General features: G+C 38.1%; 1 protein-coding gene across 1 annotated transcript in view; it reads right to left on the bottom strand.

Annotated features, from left to right (window-relative positions):
- Positions 1-900: 900 nt before the first annotated feature.
- The window catches only part of arhgef40.L (Rho guanine nucleotide exchange factor 40 L homeolog), a 39,444-nt gene continuing 19,239 nt past the window's right edge, over positions 901-21,105 (bottom strand). The window contains exons 11-21 of the mRNA XM_018260180.2: positions 20,935-21,073; positions 19,673-19,881; positions 18,921-19,134; positions 18,458-18,544; positions 12,298-12,522; positions 8,576-8,746; positions 8,308-8,485; positions 2,527-2,643; positions 2,266-2,433; positions 2,093-2,148; positions 901-1,993 (exon numbers count right to left, since the gene is read on the bottom strand). Coding sequence (XP_018115669.1) covers positions 1,955-1,993; positions 2,093-2,148; positions 2,266-2,433; positions 2,527-2,643; positions 8,308-8,485; positions 8,576-8,746; positions 12,298-12,522; positions 18,458-18,544; positions 18,921-19,134; positions 19,673-19,881; positions 20,935-21,073 — 1,603 coding nt within the window. The 3' untranslated portion in view covers positions 901-1,954. The remainder of the gene's footprint in view (positions 1,994-2,092; positions 2,149-2,265; positions 2,434-2,526; positions 2,644-8,307; positions 8,486-8,575; positions 8,747-12,297; positions 12,523-18,457; positions 18,545-18,920; positions 19,135-19,672; positions 19,882-20,934; positions 21,074-21,105) is intronic.

Raw genomic sequence — 21,105 nt, 5'->3', positions numbered from 1 at the left:
AAACCCTTCTCCTGTGTGAAGTGTTTTGTGATTTTATATGTGTTTTAGGCCAGATTAAGGGGCAGATGTATGAAGGGTCGAATATCGAGGGTTAATTAACCCTCGATATTCGACTAGGAACTAAAATCGTTCGACTTCGAATATCGAAGTGGAACGATTTAGCGCAAATCCTGCGATCGAACGATCGAAGGATTATTCGTTCGATCGAACGATTAAATCCTTCGAATCGAACGATTCGAAGGATTTTAATACAACGATCGAAGGAATATCCTTCGATCAAAAAATCACAGGCAAGCCTATGGGGACCTTCCCCATAGGCTAACATTGACTTCGGTAGCTTTTAGCTGCCGAAGTAGGGGGTCGAAGTTTTTCTTAAAGAGACAGTACTTCGACTATCGAATGGTCGAATAGTCGAACGATTTTTAGTTCGAATCGTTCGATTCGAAGTCGAAGTAGTAGTCGAAGGTCGAAGTAGCCCATTCGATGGTCGAAGTAGCCCAAAAAACACTTCGAAATTCGAAGTTTTTTTAATTCGAATCCTTCACTCGAGCTTTGTAAATCTGCCCCTAAGTGTGTGTGTGTGTGGTAGCTCACAGGTGACACTACCGTTTCATTGGTTAGATCGGAGATAGAGAACATTTGGTTACCCCACAACAGTTGGAATAGTAAAGGCTGCATTAGACAACAACCAGTGATTCTTATAAGGGCACCTGTCACTTATCCTGTAAGTCCTCCAAACTGGGGCTATTTCCTAGATTAGCTTCAGTTCTGTTAGATGTATGCCTTTCATCTTTGCATTTTGCTTCATTTATAACAAAAGTCCCATAAACATACTTTTTAAGTGAACAGCTCATGCCAAGCTATAAAGATTCCTTATATAGGATCTTGCATTCCTGCATTTTCAAGGCTATTTCCAGCATGTAAGTACCCAAGGTATATTTGCTACTGGTAAGATCACTAATGGCTCATTATTTATATTGCCAAAAAGATTAACTGCAATTACTTAGCAAAAAAATATTATAAAAGAGGTTACATATATTTATGGTAGCTGCATTCCAGGATATAGTTAACTTTCCACTGTTTAAACTGTTCCTTGTGCTGTTACATACTGCCAGGTGCAGAAATGTTATCAGGAGTAATGTAAGGCTCCTTACACCAGCATATATAATAAATGGATGAGCCACTCCAAAACACTGATTCAGTATGTACTTCTCAGTGTCAGCGGCTGGGCACATGCATTCATATATTTGTTAATACTGGCATACTAATATGCAGATGGCTTGTAACTCACTTACTTGATCTCACAGAGATTCTCATAGCAGTAAAAAATAGAAAATGATTACAGTCTTTCCCATCGTGTCATACAGTCAGGCCCGGACTGGCAATCTGTGGGTTCTGGCAAATGCCAGAGGGGCTGCTGTATGGCTCCATAGAAAGTTACCATATAGCGGGCTGGTAGGGGACTGTTTGGGCTGGTAGGAGGCTTGTTTGGGCCTCTGTGTACTTGGAATGACAGGGCCTATTTTGACTTCCAGTCCAGGCCTGCATACAGTACAATGGTATCTTCTCTTACTGGCAGAAGATGTTTTTCAGTTTGTAAGTACTCTCCAAGGCCTCATTCATAAGAGATAAACCCAATGTTTCAGTTGCATCTTCCGATCACTTCTTTGTTCATTTTTAGCAAATGGTGGGAAAGCGATGGAATGGCAGATTGTTGAGTTCATTATTTTACTCATTGCAATTCAGTCACCTGATTGTGAGTGATGCTAAATGGCTTTAACATTATTCTACTGATTGGCTTACTATATGGTATCACTTTTGTTGGTCTTTGTGTTAGCACCATTATCTCATGAGGTCATTTGGAAGGTTCCCACATGTGCTTCTAGTGGTTTCAGCACCATAACAGCACATTTATATTTGTCAGAGCTTAAGGAATCTTTCGTCTTTGCTTTTCTTAGACGGAGGTGGAAGGAAAGATGTTTTCATTTGAACCCTTAAGAAAAGGAAAAGTTGAGAACGATATATGTAACTGTTTTCATTATAGTAGTATAGACTTCTTATTATATGTTATACTTATTTTATTTTATCTTACCTTAGGCTTTCCTCCCTCAGTAATTGGCGATACTGATTTCAGACATACTGGTCCACCTAAAACATAAACATAATATGATTCCAGGCAGAAAAACATCTAGAACTCTGACACACCAAGAAGGAACATACAACAAAGAGGTAGATAGTTTATTCATGTAGACTTATGGTGCTTACCTAGAAAAGTGTCACCAACTTCTTCACTGATTTTGTCAGCCAGAGACACCCCTCCAGGAGAACGCAGTCTCCTTGGGCTTTGCACTGGGGTTAGGGCAAGGCTAAGAGATGAAGGGGATGGGCTGTGCTCCAAGGAAGAAAGAGCTACTGATGATCGAGTACGAGAACCTGGTAGGACAGAAACAGGGCCTTATATTACAAATCTGATTATTTTATATTCATTTATAGTATATTACAGCCACAGAACACCATCAAACCCACCTCTGGCTGTCAGCAAGGCACAGACTGTCCTTTCACTTATTGCACTGAAGCCAGCTTTAATGTCAAGAAAAGAGCGGTGACTGGAACCAATCGTGGAGGTATCTGGGCTTTTTTGCTCTGTAAGTAAATTAGAGTGGTCTTGTTAAATAGTACTTATGTACTGAATAGGTTATGATATGCTACTGTCAAAACATCTTATTGCTGACTGCAAGCTCACCAACAGGAACAGTTTCAGTGTAATCCCTACAAATATTATTGTCTGACTTCTCAAAATAAAGTAATGCAACAATGTAAAGACCTTTTATTTCATATTAATTAAAACGGTATTTGCAGTACAGTTATGGGATCCATTATCTGGAAACCTGATTTCCAGAAAGCTCTGAATTACGGAAATGTCGTCTCCCATAGGCTCCAGTATAATCAAATACTTCCACATTTAAAATAATTTCCTTTATCTCTTCAATAATAAAACAGTACCTTGTACTTGATCCAAGATATAATTAACCCTTATTGGAGACAAAACCAGCCGATTGGGTTTATTTGATATTTATATGATCTTTAAGTAGACTTAAGGGATGAAGATCCACATTACAGAAGGATCTGTTATCCGGAAACCCCCAGGTCCCGAGTATTTTGGATAACAGGTCCCATACCTGTATATGCCTTATTCAACACACGTTCAATAAATAGGATTTGTGCAAAATATACTATTTGCCACAACAAATTGATGATTTTTGATATTGCTCAACTAAAACAGGGAAATTAAATAACTCCATGTTTGGTCCTTGAAATAGATAATTAGAAAAACAGTACAGGACCCCCTCCCTTCCCCCTTTGTTGTTGTTTTGTTAGCAGGAGTCAAATATGCAGCCGGATCATTTGTGTACTAGTAATCAATTTATCTACTTTAAGGACCAAATATAAGGGCTGTATTTCCGAAGTCGCCCGAAGTTTCCACGTGAGGCAACTTCAGAAAACGAATTGCTCCGAGTGCCATCCCGCTGCTCGGGGAGATTAGTTGTCCCGAAGAAGAGGAGATTTGTCGCTGGGCAACTAATCTACCCGAATCTGACCGCGTGTCTCTGCCCTAAGGGTAGCTTCAGATTCCCTGTTTAGCTCAAGAAATAAAAATAGATTTTTTGTGATTAAAACAACAGCCAAACCTATTCATTGCCCTCATGTGGAACAAGTACACTCTCACTTTAAAGGGAAAATATACCCTCTTTTAGATATGAGCTCATTCAGTTGGGGTCCTGTACAAAAGGTGCATAAACACACTTTATGTATTTATTTACACATACATAGCTGATGTCACAAATTGAAAATAAACTATTATAGTCTGTCTCTGTGCTGGATGGGACCAGTGCCTCACCTCCCTTACATGCACAGTGTAATGCAAGCCCTCCCTCCCTTTGTTCCATTGTGAAATGATGGGTTCTTTCTATAGTGCTCTTTTAGATAAGACTAACTGAATGAGCTCATGTCAAAAAGACATTTTTTTCCTTTAAAAATAAATTATCATGTTCACTGCTTGTGCTTGTACAATAGGATATTGTTTCTATTTGCCTAAAGGGGTTGTTCAACTTTAAGCTAAGTTTTGGCATGATGTAGACAGCAACATTCTCAGACAATTTTTCAATTGGTTTTAATTTTTCAATATGTGTGGTTATTTAGCTTTTTTATTCATCAGCTCTCCACTTCAGCTGGTTGTTAGGATCCAAATTACCCTAGCAACCAGGCATTCAAGGTGAACCACCCTTTACAACAAAAATTCTGACATTTGTGGAAGAACTGTGTTCAAGTGTTGTTTTGTTTTGCAGTTCTATTTCTTCTTGCTGATAATCAAATTCATGGGCAGCAGCATAAAACATGTAACAATTTGTTTGCCCTTCAGGCAAAACATTAAAGTGGACCTGTCACCCAGACATAAAAATCTTTAAAGTCCTTTTCAAATTAAACATGAAACCCAAATTATATTTTTTATTAAAGCATTCATAGCTGTTGTAAACTCAGTTAAAAATCTCAGCTGTCAATCAAATATTGTCTGCCCCTCCTCTATGCCTTAGGCATTGAGGCGGGGCAGACAATTACTTTCACTTTCCATTCTGTACTTCCTAGATGTCACTGCTCTCCCCACATTTCCCCAGTTCTCTTAACCATTTAATTGTGTAGCCAGGACATGGGGATGGACATCAGGTCCCCCATTCTGGTGCACAAGCAAGATTCTGAGATGATGCAAGGCTTACCTTAATAACAAAATGGCTCCTGCCAGCTTGCTATAATTATTAATTCCCAGACGGAAGGAAACAAGATTCAAAACATTTTAACTGTGTAAATAAAATTTTGCTTGACTAACATGATAAAATAGGATTTTAAATTATTTTTTTGGGTGCTGGGTCCCCTTTAATGATGGAAATGAAATAATGTTCAGTGAAACCTCAGACAGTAACTGATATAAATCTTGCTGGCTCTTACAACAATGAAGCAATAGTGTAAAAGATTGTTATAGATATGGGAGCTCATTTTCGTCACAACTGTACCCACAAGCTAATTTTCCTGCTGCTTTAACTGTACTATACCTATATGCTTACACAATGTTAGTAACTTTACCCAACAGTGCATTGATACATTTTTAGGCCGAATGAATCCCTGTAGACTGAGAATATTTGGGTTGGTTAAGCATGCATGCATTTGCTTTTCCTTTAAACTGGATACAACTCAACTATGCATACTTTTTTAAAACGCTTATCCATTCCCACTGGGATTAAATTTAAAATCCTCATTTCTATAAATCCTTTAGTCATGTGGCGCCGCCCTTCTTCCCTAAAGATTACAGAAATGTCTTGAAACTCTGTAGCCCTCTCTGTCACACCACTACACTGGATGCTCCTTTTTTTTTGTGTTCCACACAACTGCACAATGCTGCTCCCCCTTGTTATCACAAACCTCCCTGTGTAGTGTGTAAATGCAGCACTTTGGGGAATTATTGCACATGCGCCTCCCATGGGTGGCATTGGGGGATACTTGGAAAATTAATCAGACATGTTGGCTCAGTGTCCTAGAAAAAAAGCATCCCTAGTTTAAATTTTTTATAGAAAATGTTCAGGTAGTAAGGTTGCCATACCAAGGGCCAAATGGCACCTCCCCAGTATTTTAACCTTTTGTTCTCTTAATCACTTATAAGAATTACTCTAGTTACCTTTGTGTTGCATTTTTTAAGCATTCAAGAAGCATTAAAAGAAACATATGAAAACACATAAATATTCTGTGCATGTATATAAACCCTAAAGGGTATTTTATAAACAAGCTTCCCCCTTTACTGGAGACACACACATATCAATGGGCAGCATTCCAGACTGTAGAGGTTCTAAGAGAGCACCTTTTTAAAGTAAAACAGCAGCTGACTTCAAATATTAAACTAAATAAATCCTGAAGGACGCCCAGAGGTTTGATTTTCTTTCCCATTTATCAAAAGTTTTTTTTAACAAGTTAAAACGTATTAAACTTTATACACATGTCAGTTGTTGTCAATGTGATCAGCAGCTTTGAGCGGCTCTTCAGGGTAATAACGCTCAGTGCAGTTTAGTAGCAGTGCTTAGCAATAACACCTATTTAAATAATTGTCCTGATGCAGGGAGAACATTTTGTTCAATTTACTGAACTCTGACAAATTTCCCCCATAAACTTGTGTAGGAGTTGGATTCCTGGCAGAAAATTACCCTTGGATTTTTTTGTCTTTGCTAAGTTTATCATAAACTTTTGTTTTCAATATTTGGTTCTGTGCGCACGCCTTTCGGTATTTGGGGCAAATTTACTCAAGAGAGAAGTGGCGTCATTTCGACACTTTGCCGATTTACTAACGGGCGCTGGCGTAATTACGCTAGCGAAGGAGTGCAACTTTGCACTCTTACGCCAGGCGTATTTCCGCTCTGGCGAAAGAGCGTTACTACGCAAAGTCACTACATTTTTGTTTTTACTGAACGTTACCTCTATCGCCAGACTTGCCTTCGCCACCTCAGACCAGGCGAAGTGCAATAGAGTAGATAGAAGTTCCTCAAAAAAAATTCCCCCCCTCCACACACACATTATAAGAAAATTGGTGGCCAGGGCCCCTTAAACGTCCATGCCTTCTCGAAGTCAGCAGTGTGGTGTGGCCGGGGCCCCCCTTACCCTCGGGGCCCCCTACAACTCTCCCCCCTGTCCCCCCCTGATGGCTGCCCTGCATGTGGCCCCCCTTAAAGTCACTGACTATCTCAGAGTTATAGAGCTGAAAAGCAGGAAGTTGGATTCTGGCTACTATATTAGACATCCAGTCACTCCAGCCTTTATATATTACATTGTTGGCTAACTAACTATATTAGAAACATTTTCTATTTTGCACAGCCCATGTATTTACCCAGTTTTTATTTTTACACTGAACAATTCCTTTAAGCTACGGAGGTGTGTGCATAAGACTGGATCCGCTTTCCTACAACTCTATATAAATGCCTGTGGAGGAAATCAGACAACCCACTTAGTGTGCCCAAGGCCTTAGAGCACCAACATTGCCTTATTTGGTATAAGAGTGTGTTTTTAGTATTTTTCCTCACGTCACTATTTTGTGACATATGAGATGGAGTCATTGCATTATAATACTAGAGAGATTTGCCTTCTCCTCACATTACAGACTTGCACTCTGACCCCCTCAATAGTCCATCAGGTGATAACCCTTAATTAGCTCCTGGAGTACTGGAAACTAACTAACTGATTTGTCTTTTAATATTTCTGCAGTAACAGGTGTGTGCAGCTATTAAAAAAGTAAAGAATATTTATTTTTGGAGTATTTTGATGGAAACTTTGGTGACTTTGGTGAATAAAGCAATGTGTATGTTTTCCCAGAAGCAATTTACTTAAAGGGATATTGTCATGGGAAAACATGTTTTTTTCAGTTAATAGTGCTGCTCCAGCAAAATTCTGCACTGAAATCCATTTCTCAAAAGAGCAAACAGATATTTTTATATTTAATTTTGAAATCTGACATGGGGCTAGACATATTGTCAGTTTCTTAACCGCCCCCAGTCATGTGACTTGTGCTCTGATAAACTTCAGTCAATCTATACTGATGTACTGAAATCCAGGTCCCACTGCAACACATTCAGTTACATTGAGTAGGAGAAACAACAGCCTGTCAGAAAGCAGTTCCATCCTAAAATGTCTCTTTTTGAAAGCACATGACCAGCCAAAATGACCTGAGATGGCTGTCTACACACCAATATTGCAATAAAAAAAATACACTTGCTGGTTCAGAAATTAGATTTTATATTGTAGCGTGAATTATATGCAGTGTAAACAGTATAATATAGAAATAAAAACTACACCATAAAAACCATGACAGAATCCCTTTAACTACCGGTGCTTAAGCATTTTGTGGATATTTGCCGCCCGTGGTAGAGCAGATTTAAACTTGGGTGACAAATCTCCACATGTGCCATTGAACGCTTAGTAAGACACAGGAAAAAACTCCAAGACAATTTTAAAAAATTGCATTTGAATGAAAACTGCAAATATATTAACAGAGAACTGCCCAGTGCTGATCAGAAATATGTAAAAAATTTAATAAAAACATAAAAAATCTGTTATGAATGATTTTTAAAAAACATTTGAATGTTATAGAAAACATTTTACTGCGCAGTTGGGGCAACATAAGTTTGAGTGCTATTTCCCCATCTTGTTGCTCTTATCATAGTCTGATTTGGGTCTAGGAGATCACACCCATGCCAAACTAATATAGGCAGAACTTACCTTTGCTTAGGCCTCCCTGGTCCCAAAGCAGTTTGGTTATCTCATTAGTCCAGTTCTCCTTTACTCCTATAGTCTCCGATTGTAATATTAATGTCTCCCTGGATTTCTGCCGTCGAAACCAGAGCTCCAGTCGGAAGTCTGCATCTGTAGCACTTTCTGTGAGACCCATGTCAGCTGTCTGCAAAACAGTGTGGATAGATATATAACCCTTACTTTATCAGCGCACAGCTACATTTGCAAATAAAAGCAGATTCATGTATGCAATTACCTTAAAAGATTGCTTGTAGCCATAGTTCTCCAAACCACCCTCTGCTGTCTTGAGCTTGCTTAAAAGCAAAAGTTTTTGGAAGAGAAATACATGTCGTAGAGATTTTTTCCTCCCTGATATTACGGTGAAAACATCTTTGAGTAGGAGGCGACCATGTTCTTTCTCATCCACCTGTGAGTAGGAAGATGTCAGTGACTGCAATAGAATAACTGATAGGAACTGACAAATTATCTGTAGAAACATTATTTTCTTAAACGATTAAAAGTCACATGTTGAGCAACCATTGGGGAAAATAGGAAAAAAAAGAGTTTTATGTCCTTAATATATGAGAAATATTATATAACATACTCTTAATATAACAATATTGATTGAGCTCATTGATATGTAATCCCCCTGCATGGCCCCCCTTTTCCCAAAAACATCAACTCCACTCCCAAATGCTGCCCCTGTTAGCCTGTACTTGTGTGCCAAATGCAGGGCAGCCACCATGTTTGGCAGCATCATATCCTGCCTTTCTTGGTCAGAAAATACATTTTTTAAAAGGGTAGACTAATACATTTTTTTAAAAGCTCTACATATCACTGTTGTTTTTTTTTTTAATAAAAATATGAATTAGGGTAAATCGGCTCTTGAGGAACAAGGTAAAAATGTAAAATTTTTCACCTTTAAACAGAAGGGCATAGCTTATCAGAGCACAGAACATTTTGTCTCCTTATATCACTTATAAATATGATTGGGAGTTGATTGCTTGTTAATGCACTTGTCGAAGACAATAAAAGCAAAAAGCACTATCTTTCTGTCCACTTGAGGAACTGCTGGCAGCAGACATAAAAATCAGCAGAGACAAAATCGCCATCCTTCTGGATGTGCAAGAATGCAAATATATAGAGAAGGGACAGTCTATGTGTAAATTCAGCTGTGCTTTTATGAAGAAGAAATAAATAGGGAGCCGCTACTCTAAAATGACAGAATCAGAGATCACGGCCCAAAGACAGATATGTGACCCTGAGGCAGACCAATCTTTTAATGGCAACAAGAGAAACCAGATGCAGTCTAGCCTCTCTCTACCTGCTTATCCTCAATCTACAGGCATAAAGGAGTTGTTTACCATTGAGTTATGTTTTGGTATGATGTAGAGAGTGATATTCTGAGAAAACTTGCAATTGGTTTTATTTTTTTAAATATTTGTGGTTTTGGAGTTATTTAGCTTTTTATTCAGGAGCTCTCCAGTTTGCAATTTCAGTCTGGTTGCTAGGGCCCAAATTACACTAGCAAACATGCATTGCTTTGAATAAGAGATTGAAATATGAAAAGGAGATGGCCTGAATAGAAAGAATTTTTTTAATTACTTTTTTTATTTATTTTTTTGCCGTTTTTCCAAAATCGACATTTAAGGTTCCTGTGTCTGGTATTTCAGTCTGGCAGCTCAGTATTCCAGGTGAATGCTCTAAACTATTACAATTTTGCAACATTTAGTTGATACATTTTTCAGCAACATCTTTGGAATATTAGCAACTCTTGTATTAATTACACCAGCTGCCTGTAATGAAATTCAGAGATTCTGCTCAGCAGACAAAGATAAGAAATGTATCAAATAAATGTATCAATTAGGGATGGGGCGAAAATTCGGCGAAATGCATTAGTCTATGGGCGACGCGCAACATTTTTTTTCTCCCATTGAAGTCTATAGGCATCATTTCCACATTGAAACACGGCAATACATTTGCTCATCCCAACTATCAATGTATCAAAACTGCATTAATATTAACTTCTTTTCCAACAATATAGCAGGCTGTTCAACTGAAAGACAAATAAAAATACATTCAAAATTAAAATAATAAAAAAAAGATTGTCCTCATGTCTAGCTCAAGAACATAAAAGCCTTCTGCCATAATATATCACCCCACCTGTCTCATCCACCTCTTTGTTTTCTTTTCTTTTCATTTAATACACATAAAGAACACGACTTCAAGACCAGTTCAAGGGCTATTTATACTACATCAAAATATTTAACTCTAGTTTGATCTCATATATCAAAACAATAATCATATTAGGGGTGATACCCAAGAGATATTAGGGATAAATACCTAAGAGATGTATGATTTTTTCACATTCTACTTCTTCTATATTGTCTATGTCAGGGGTCAGCAACCTTTACTATCAAAAGAGCCATTCTGCCCCCCTCATCCACTGAAGAAAAATAGTCTGAAGCCGCAAAACATAACACAGCTTATAAACTTCTAAAAGTATTAACCTTTTTTTAATTTTAACTATTACAACAACAGAATACAAGAAACAGGAGTGCAGTGTTTATGTGTAGGCCTACTTTGAAATAAATTAAACACTGAATAGCCCTATTAAATGCTAGTGTTCTCATCTGTTTGTGACTTCTGTTTCTGAAGCTCCATTCTGATCTTCTTTCTCTTGTCTTGAGTGTGTGACCACGGTAAGGACCATGATGAATCATCTTGCTGCGGCTCGGTCTTGCCGGTCACTCCTGGGACGTCTATACAGCCCTCGCTCCTGTTGGCGGCTTCCTGCGTGTGCGACCACGGTAAGCTAACCACAGTCTCACACTCAAGAAGCCGCCAGCAGGTTCGAGGGCTGTATAGATGACAATACCGAGCCACAGCAAGCAGGATGAAGAGCCGCATGAGGCTCCAGAGCCGCAGGTTGCCTACCCCTGGTCTATGTCATTCAACTACTGTTTTATTGACTATAAAAATGTACATAAATATAATAACATATTTAGATTTACAATTTGTTCTGAATAATACATTCATACGGAGATATATATATATATATATATATATATATATATATATATATATGTGGAGATGTGAATGGTACAGCTTCAAATTGTATATAATATGTACTAAAATCTGTCACACTGGTTTTAATGCAAGTGTTCACATGGACTGACAGACCTATGCTGGGTGAATGGTATTCCTTTCTGTTACTTTTCCTCTTCTCCATTAGGCTGGCCACCTAATGCACTTTCCTTTCTCTACTCTAAATCTGTCAGCACCTGTGAACCATGCATGTAATTAACTAGCTTGTGTTAAAAAAACCTAACTGCTATTGTGTTACATTTAAATGTGTAAGATAAATGCTACAATGTACACATATGCATAGGAAATGTAATTTGTGGTAACTATATTGTGAAGGATTTTAAAATACAGCATGATTGCAAATGCAGCTTTGAAGTTAAAAGTTTTACCTGTGATACAGCCTGGTGTGGTGGCTTGCACCTCTTAAGAGGCAGGCCAGCAGCACTTCCTGGAATTTAAAGGGAATGCTGCAGTGCATGTTGGGAGTTCTGACTCCTATAAAAGGCTGGAGTGATTAGAAAGCAGGGGAGTCATTTGTAAAGCACAAGTTGGAAGTGCTGGCTTAAACAAGTGGTGCTGTATGATGCAGAAATCATTTTTTTATGTGTAACAGTCTGCTTTGCAAGTTTTTGAACTGTTAACAAAAAGTTTCTTATTGTTTTTATGGAGGTCTGGAAAGTTAAATAAACCTCTGTTTTTTTTTTTCATCAAGAAGAGTATTTTTCTTTGAGAAAATGTCCCCATGCCTCACAATATATATATATATATATATATATATATATATATATATATATATATATATATAAATATATTTGTTTCAGGCCATCTTGAACATTTGGTTCTTTGTTGTTTGGATAATAAACTACATTTTGACCACTGCTATAATTTTACCTCAAACCCACGGATTGCTTCAACAGCCAATAGGTTTTTCCCATAAGGCACCAAGGAGACAACCAGTTCCCGAGCTGTATGCAGGGACTGGCGTTCTTGCTCATTCTCCTGGCCGCACTCTTGCATCATGTCTCCCAGGAAACGCTGGTACTGGTCCAGCTGCTCCAGTGGTCTCTGCAGTATTACTCGCGAGTCTTCCTCCTCCTTTTGTTCCCTGTGTCTGCCCTATTGGAAATAAAGATACAGGATGGTACAATTTGTAGCTGCGGTATATTTGAATTTTTATCTGCTATACAGGTGTAGAGTAGAATATTTGTGCTAGTTCTTCATTCGTTCATCTACTGGTTATTTATGTTTCTGTAAACATTAGATTTTACTGACTACATTAGAGCAGAGGCATACAGAAGTAGCTAGCACTAGCAACCACAATCAAAAAATATCTAAATCTATAAAAAAACCTGTAAGGGCAAATACACATCCCTCCAAGCCAGTAAAGAGATTTTTGGGTAAAATGAATACATGGGATTAACAAACTGACTACTGTCAGTAGTAACAAAAGTGATATGGAAATTGGCCAAAAAATTCCCAATGAGCTAAAAGTCCTAATTTCATTTATAAAATAATTAATATAGAGAAGAAAAGGGAGAGAAATCTCCTTGTGTTGTGCTAGTGGGTTGGCAAGTAGAATCTATTATTGAACTTTTGCTGAGATAAACCCTGGTCTGTAATTAGGGGTTATTTATCAAAAGTCAAGTTTGTGAGGTTTTTTTCTACCTCGATTAAACTCACAACTCGAATATTTTCTTATTTATGAAAAAAAACAAATGTTAAAAACTCGAATCAATAAGTTTGCAAGTTTTTTTTCTACCTCGATTAAACTCACAACTCCAATGTTTTCTTATTTATTAAAAAAATGAATGCAAAAAACCAGAATCAATGCAATTGGGGGGAAAAACTTGAATATTCAAATTGATGCAGAAAAAAACCTCAAATAGCTCAAATTGATCGATTTTTCAAGTGCAAACCACCAAAAAAAAACCCTGAAAATCATGAAGGCTAAAAACATCTTCAAATGGTCCAAGGGACCTCTGCCATTGTCTTCAACATGACCCCGACAGGTTTTAGCTGGAGTATTTTTGGATGCAAGTTTTTTGCAGCTTTGGGGCATTATACATTTTGAAAAATTTGATTATTTTTTATTTGGAAACTACTCTTGAAAACTCACATTTTTTGGGAAAACACAACTGGACCTTTGAAAATAACCCCCTTAATGTGTGTACAAGTGACTACTGCTTGGAAAAATAGCCACCGTGTGACAGTATCAGTAACCCCTTTTTATTATTGCTAAACAGAATGCTGCTTATCTGCTTGTACCACTGCATCCATTTTTGCATCCAATTTACAACATGGCACAAACTCAAACACTGAATAAAATCTATTATGCTGTTTCCAGTGGCGATTAAGACTGTTGTATGCAGTGTGCATCCCTTCACTCATTCTCTATAAAACAAAAGGGAGCATATTCTAATTTTGAGAGGTTTCAATTTATTCAACCCAAGTTTTAATGATTTGTGCTAAAGTCAATTCATTGCATTTCAGTCAGATTAGAATTGTAATCTTGCAAACTAAAGAGTGATTTATTTAAAGAGCAATGTGCAGTATAATGTTTACAAATTATAGAGAAACAATATATTATTTCTGTGAATGTCAGAGAGTTACAGCACATTAAAAGAAAAAATACTGCATGGTTTGATTCATATGCAATTTTCTAGTTTAACAGCAGAGGGTACTACATGTTACAACAAGGAAATAGTCTAAGTGGAAAGCAAGAGCAAGGCAGTTGAAGAGCAGAGGGTACAGTAAATAATAACAGGCTTTTCTTGTTAAGTAAACCAAGAGTTCCATGTCCTAGAAATGCTCCTGGAAAATCATCTGTTCCATGCTGTGATTGAGTGGTGCACTGGCAAGCTCCTTGAGCAGAGCAACCAATGTTATGTTTCAGCCATAGTGTACACTCCTTGTATATAGGTTATTGTAATGAGTACAAATAGTAGGAAAAGGAAATAAAGAATTTCTGGTCTGGCATATAAAGAGGTACTACATAGTTATTCATCCATACCTTCTCTTACATTGTGGGAAGAAATAAACATGCTTGAATGGATATTGCGACTAGTAATTAGCAAATATTGTTTCCCAACAGAAACGTTTAGAAATATGTTCTGTTTCACCAAAACAACCTTGAAACTGAACCATGGTCAGAACCTGCTCAGCCCTATACACTCGTGATTCACAATAGCCATTAAGAATGGTCCTACACATGTGGGCCCCAGAAGCTGCTGGCTTTAGTACACTCGGGAAACCAAAAGCTGTTGATGAGTCTGGGTCTCCCATTGTTACACTCCTGATTGTGCCCTACATCCCATTGGTGACCCAGAAGTACTGCATCAGGGGAAACTGAATTCATTTTTCTTCTACTGCTGCTCCGGGATCTAGCTGTCCTGTACCTCTTGTCTTATACCTCTTTGATTATGTGAGACATTCCAATGGTTGGGCAGAAGCGTTACAGCAGCAATAAGATGGAAACTACTTGATTAAAAGAGAACATTAACATTCTGAAAGCTCAATGCTTGCACAAAAGAGTACTTGTAAATTCAGCTGATTTGCATTAAAACAAAAATGTACACATAGGAATATACTCTGCCTTAAACAATTTCCACTTTCAAGGCTTAAAAGGGTAGCTCACATTTAATGTTAGTATATTTTAAACTGCACCCTAGCAACCCATTAGCTCCAGAAACTGCAAAGCTGCAGAACAAAGAGATAAATATTTTTGTTAAGAAAAAGATCAGTTGAAAACTGTCTCAGAATATCACTTTGTAAATCAGGCTCAAAGTTAATTTCAAGGTAAACTTCCCCTTTATCTCATTGTTTGCATAAATTATTGCTTCTAAAATCCATCATATTGTTGCCTTAGAAGTATGTTTTTTAGGCTGATAGCACATTGGGTGAATTGCAGCAAGATAAAAGTACCATAAATTGCCCGTTGCTGTCTTGCTTTGACTTAAAACTAGGAAATGCCTGAGAGTCCAGTATCTGCATTCATTACAATGGGAGGCGTTAGGGAGCTCCAGTTTAGAACTACTGCTTGTTGTTAACTGGTGTGTAAGTGTATTCCATGGCCTGGCAATTGTCCTGCCTTACCATCCAGTTCATGAGGAATATTATGATGGCTTTAGTTTGATTTATGATTTGGACATGTGCTTTGTTTCCTTATGTCACACACAAATAAAACAGTGTTCTTACAATTCTAGCTTTAAACATGGTTAATTTTCTAAAGCACTTTAAAGCCAACAGTGGTGCCCCTTGTCATTTGCTTTATATATATATATAAGGCACAATCTGCCTTTGTCCTGAAACACAGCCAATTCTGAGGGTCGATTGCTAAGGTTCTTCTTGAGGGAACAGTGGCAATGTTAAACTCCTTTGTCCAGTGGCCCTTATTGGTCCGGCGCAGTTAAAATAATGAAACATTCGATTGGTTGCCATAGGTTACTAAACTTATGAGAACCTTGCCCGCTCTGCAGAAACCTGTTAATCTTACTTAACTGATGTAAAACAAGGGACTCTTTGTGTAAGATGAAGTGAATGGAGCCCTGTGAGAAAAATCTCTTCCATGAAACATGATTAGAGCGGTGGCATGGAATAACCAGTTAAGCCTGAGTACAATGTAGTTAAAATATATTTTCAAGTTTATCGTTAGAAAGACTAACTTGGACCCAGCCATTCGTTACTGCTACTAACCAGCCTCATTATATCCATTCTTCTCTACATTTCCTCAAAGAATTGCATTTTCCCCTGTCCACATTCCACAACTAATGCTCTTTTAGATTCTCCACAACACACTGAAACTGTACTGGCCAAGAAACTAAATAATCTTCATCGAGCTAGATGTCAACATTCTATACTTTGCTAATCCTCCTTGACCTATGTGCAGCTTTCATACTGTAGATCACACTTTTTTCTTAATACATTCCATTCGCTTGGCATTTGAAACAAAGACCGCTTCTTGTTTAGATCCTATCCATCTCTGCACTGCTTCAGTGTCTTAAGGCTCATGACACATAGTGTTTGTGATCAGTGCATTCCTATCTTAGTAAGAACTGTGGTGATCAGCATGCCCGTCACTGCCAGCAGCTGTTTCCTCTTTATTATTTATTTCTTTCCTAGTATTTATGTAACACCAACAGATTTCCACAGTACTTTACAGAGATTATATATCATTCAAATTAGTCCCTGCCCTAGTGGAGCTTACCATCTAAGGTCCCTATAACATACATACACAGTCAGTTTTTATCAGAAGCCAATTAACCTGCTCTAGTTTGATTAGCAGGCACACTACTTTTGACAGATACTAGTGCTATTTAAATCATATGAAAGTTAATTTTAAAGGTGAACCCCCCATGGTAATGATAAGTACCCACTGGCCCCTCTCCACTGGCCCCCCTCCCTGCCTCCCCCTATTAAGTGTTACCCCAGAATTGTGTCCCCTGTAGGATTACTAACTGTACATGCAGAGTGAGCGCAGCGGAGTTCACAGACGCCATCTTCCGGCTCTTTGGTAATCTTTGGGTCTTCTTTCTTCCCTTCAGCAATTTCCGGCACTTCCGGCGCATGTGTAGTTGTTGCAAACCGGAAGATTGCTCCAACTGCATATGCGTCAATATGGTGCTCACTTTACGAAGATTACCGAAGCGCCGAAGATGGGAGGCAGGGAGGGGGGCCAGTGGGACTCATCACCATGAGGGGTTGAATTCTCCTTTTAGGCCAAGGGCACACTGTGCTGATTCTTAGCCTGAGGATAAACGCAGGCCGAAAACCAGACCCTATGCTGAAATAAGCACACTTCTGTGCCCACACCCAGAACCACCAGGACCTGGTATGGGCACACTGAATAGATTCCAATGCTAAAACATGAGAATGCATTTCAATGTCCACTCCATATGCCTGCATCTGTGCCATCTCTGGGTGCTAGCACAGAAGAGCACAGATTTGAGGTTAGGGATTTATCTGCAGGCTGAGGAATCAGTCCATTGTGCCCCTGGTCTAAGGTAAAAGAAACCTTTAACCTTGGTATTAATGATGTTCCTGAACTACTGAACTACTGAACTAGTTTTCAGCATCCTCAACATTTATGAACACATTATATTTTGCGCCAATACAAAGGAGGTTCTTACTAATTTGTAGCCCTCCAGCTTACAAACTAAAGCCTAAGGATAAGCCTAAGGATTAGCCTAAGCCTAAGGATAACTAAAGCCTAATTAAAGAAGTATCTAGAAATGTACATTATGTTTTGGACTTCTGTACCAGCCCAAGGCAACCACAGCCCTATAGCAGTAAAGATCTGTGTCTCCAAAGATGCCCCAGTAGCTCCCCATCTTCTTTTCTGCTGAAACTTTAGGTTGGTGCAATAAGTGCAGTATATAAAATATGGCATTTTTAGCCATATTCATTTTTGGGGTTTAGTTCTCCTTTAATGAAGTTTCAATCAAAACAACCTTAAAATCATTCAAATATTAGTCATAGAAACGTCCTGTGTTTGCCCATAACCAGGTGACAACATAAACGTATGATATGTTTGTTCACTCCCTGTACTAGCCGCAAATTTTTTTTATTGTAAAAGCGGTGGTTCACCTTTAAAGTTACTTTTATTATGTTATAGAACAGCAAATTCTAAGCAACTTTTCGATTGATTTTCATTATTTATTTTTTATAGTTTTATAGTTATTTGCCTTTTTCTTCTGAGTCTTTCAGCTTTTAAATGGGGCGTTGTTGACTCCCTTCTAAAAAAACAAATGCTCTGTAAGGCTACAAATGTATTGTTATTGTTACTTTTTATTACTGATCCTTATATTCTGGCCCTCTCCTATTCAAAGTCTATTCAAATAAATGCATGGTTGCTAGGGTAATTTGGACCCTAGTTACCAGATTGCTTAAGATGCAAATTGAAGAGCTGCTGAATAAAAAGCTAAATCACTCAAAATAATAAAAAATGAAAAATTCATTATATGAATATCACTCTCTGAATCATACTAAAAGTTATCTCAAAGGTGAACAACCCCTTTAAGGTGACTTTAAATAGGAATGCCTGTATTCTACTTACCTTTAAGCTCCCGCTTGGAGATGGAAGGAACAATTCTACCTTTTGTCTGTTTTTTACATACAGAGAATATAACCGCAACTGATCTGCCTAAAAAAAAATAACAACAGAGATATAGAAAAACAGATGATTTGTGTTGTTATTAGGTTAATACATGTTCACAGGGCAATACTTGATATTGTGTAAGCATCAGCTATAGCATAAAAGCGTCATGGGGCCGAGGATATGCCCAATCAAATCTATATAAGCAGGTTAAATACAGTATCCAATATATTTTCTTTAATACACAGCAGAAATTTCTCTGTTTTCTATGTGCTGTCACATTGGTATTATATGAAAGCCAAAGAAAACAAATTAATTAATATTAATGAAAAAGCAAAAATACAATCATCTTGCATTCTAATAGATAGAGGAGGAGAATTTCAATACAAAGATAATAGTTAGACTAGATGAAATATTATCTTACATGTTGTAGGAAGCAATAGGAGACAGTCAGTGGCTGGGATACACAGTTCTGCAGGTCCCGGAGGAAACAAGTGTGGAAGTTCAGAAGCTGCTCAATGCTCCCTCTCAGCGCTAGACCAGCAGGGCATGATCCTCTGACCTCCAGAGATCGACGCAATGATTGTACATAACTTCGCTCAGAGCACAAGAGATCTAACAGTAAGCGCTGAGGCGACCTATAACAAAGTAGCAATTTCAATTTAATGCATTCTCTATGGCTTTTTGTGCAGGGCAGGGTGCAAAGTGAAGAAAGTTTACACATAAAATAATTTTTTTGCACTCTTTGCATACTTTGTTGAATGGGCTGCAGGTCTTTGTTGATTGGAATTTTGTAACATTTTGTTACAGTTTTCCAAAAAAATACAGCATAAATCCAGTTAAGAGTTATTACTAGTATTGCTAAATCCAGCATGGGGACTATGGGTATTGTTGAGCACAGCAACTACAGTACATAACGTGACAGTTGCATAATATAATGAAAGGAGAACAAAGTCCTAGAAAATGTTATGGGTAAAAAGCTGTATTTTATTTACTGAAATTACTATACCAGCCTAGATGTTCTGCAGCCAAATAACAGCAGTGATCTGTGCCTTCAAAATTGTTGTTATGCTATTATCATTTGTCCATCTGTGACACGGCACCTTTCAAAACCTCCCATATGCCATAGCACATATTGCAAGAATGATGGAGGTCAAAAGAACTTGATGAACTTACCTTCTTCCTTCTGGCCTGGGAATCCCACCCCATGGAGCATCTGGTCCTCTGCCATCCCCTCTACTAAGCACATGACCCCTTGGCGGGCTGCAGGTCCTGTCAGCTAGCTCTCGACTGCTGACCTCTAAACCCCGAATTCTAACACCAACTTCTGTCCTTCGACTTTGTGGTTCTGCTACATGAAACTCACTCTCTTCTGCTGATCGTAGCTGTTGGGGAGACAAAGTTCTTAATTATGTGGGATTTTAAGCTTGAAAATGAAATGATACGAGTATTGCAAAATTAATTATTTGAATATTTATAGTAGAAACAACATGTCCCCAAGCTGGTTAATAAGTGTATTGCATTTACAATATTTTGGTGGTATGTGTGTAATTTTCCTGCACATCCACTCACTTCCTCTCAAGCCTCCCCAAAGTATTCTGCTGTCATACCTCTGGGTTTATTTTATATATTGTAGAATTTTAACATACTGTAACAAAAGCACTTGTATTTAAAATATTTCTGCATAATACACTGAATATCTTTCTTCAACATAACGCAGTGGGTGGTCCCATGTAAAGCATATAAGTATTGCACCATAATTGTCAAAGTAAAAGGTGCATTGGAAAAGAATGTCAATTCTAAAGATGTGGTGCTATGTTTTGCACTCATGCAAAACATACTCATCTTCCTTATTTTTTTCTATGTACTTGTTACTGTCCTGTGCTGTATATTTACAAAGATAAGTAGGAGGCATGTTTGGTGTCTTAATTTATCTTTGATTTTTGTCCTAACTGACTGAACTGACTTGTAGCACAAAGATTCAGAAGACTATAATACATAAAAGGGGAACAAAGACAGGCTGTTCACATGTGCAAAGCTGCAGTATTGGAATAGGTTCATACAAACAGGAACAAGGGGGTTAGTGGAAAATGTGTAAATTGGGGCAGAGCAAAGGGTGAAGTGTTGGTGAAGTCTGAAAAGTAAAAGAGTTGAGAGCTACTGTAATAACATTTACTGTATGTTCTCTACTGTAATGCTGCAAGGAACAGTTATTCAATATACAGTATATATGATACCTTTGGATGCTCGGGGCTCTCGTGGGGCTCACAAGGACATTGCCCCCATGCCACCTGGTCCTGCACAAGTTACTGATGTAAAACAACAGATTTCATACTTAGTTTTTATATGTTAGTAGTTAGGTCATGCATACTATCATGGGTACTGTTCAGCTTGTAGCACTATTAGGTGCACAGCATTAATGTTGTTCACTCTCTCACCCCCAGAGACTCCTCCCTGTAATCTTGTGGTGATATTCTGGCTTCCAGTTCCTGTAGTCTCTTGTTAGACAGCTGTACCAACTGATGCAGTGCTTCATCCACTCTCTCATACAGGTCAAATATCACTGGATCACAAATCCTACAATTTACAAAACTGGTGTTAAACAGATC

This window comes from Xenopus laevis, chromosome 1L, assembly GCF_017654675.1.
Source record: "Xenopus laevis strain J_2021 chromosome 1L, Xenopus_laevis_v10.1, whole genome shotgun sequence".
NCBI lineage: Eukaryota > Metazoa > Chordata > Amphibia > Anura > Pipidae > Xenopus > Xenopus laevis.
This window is presented reverse-complemented; position numbering and strand designations above follow the sequence as displayed.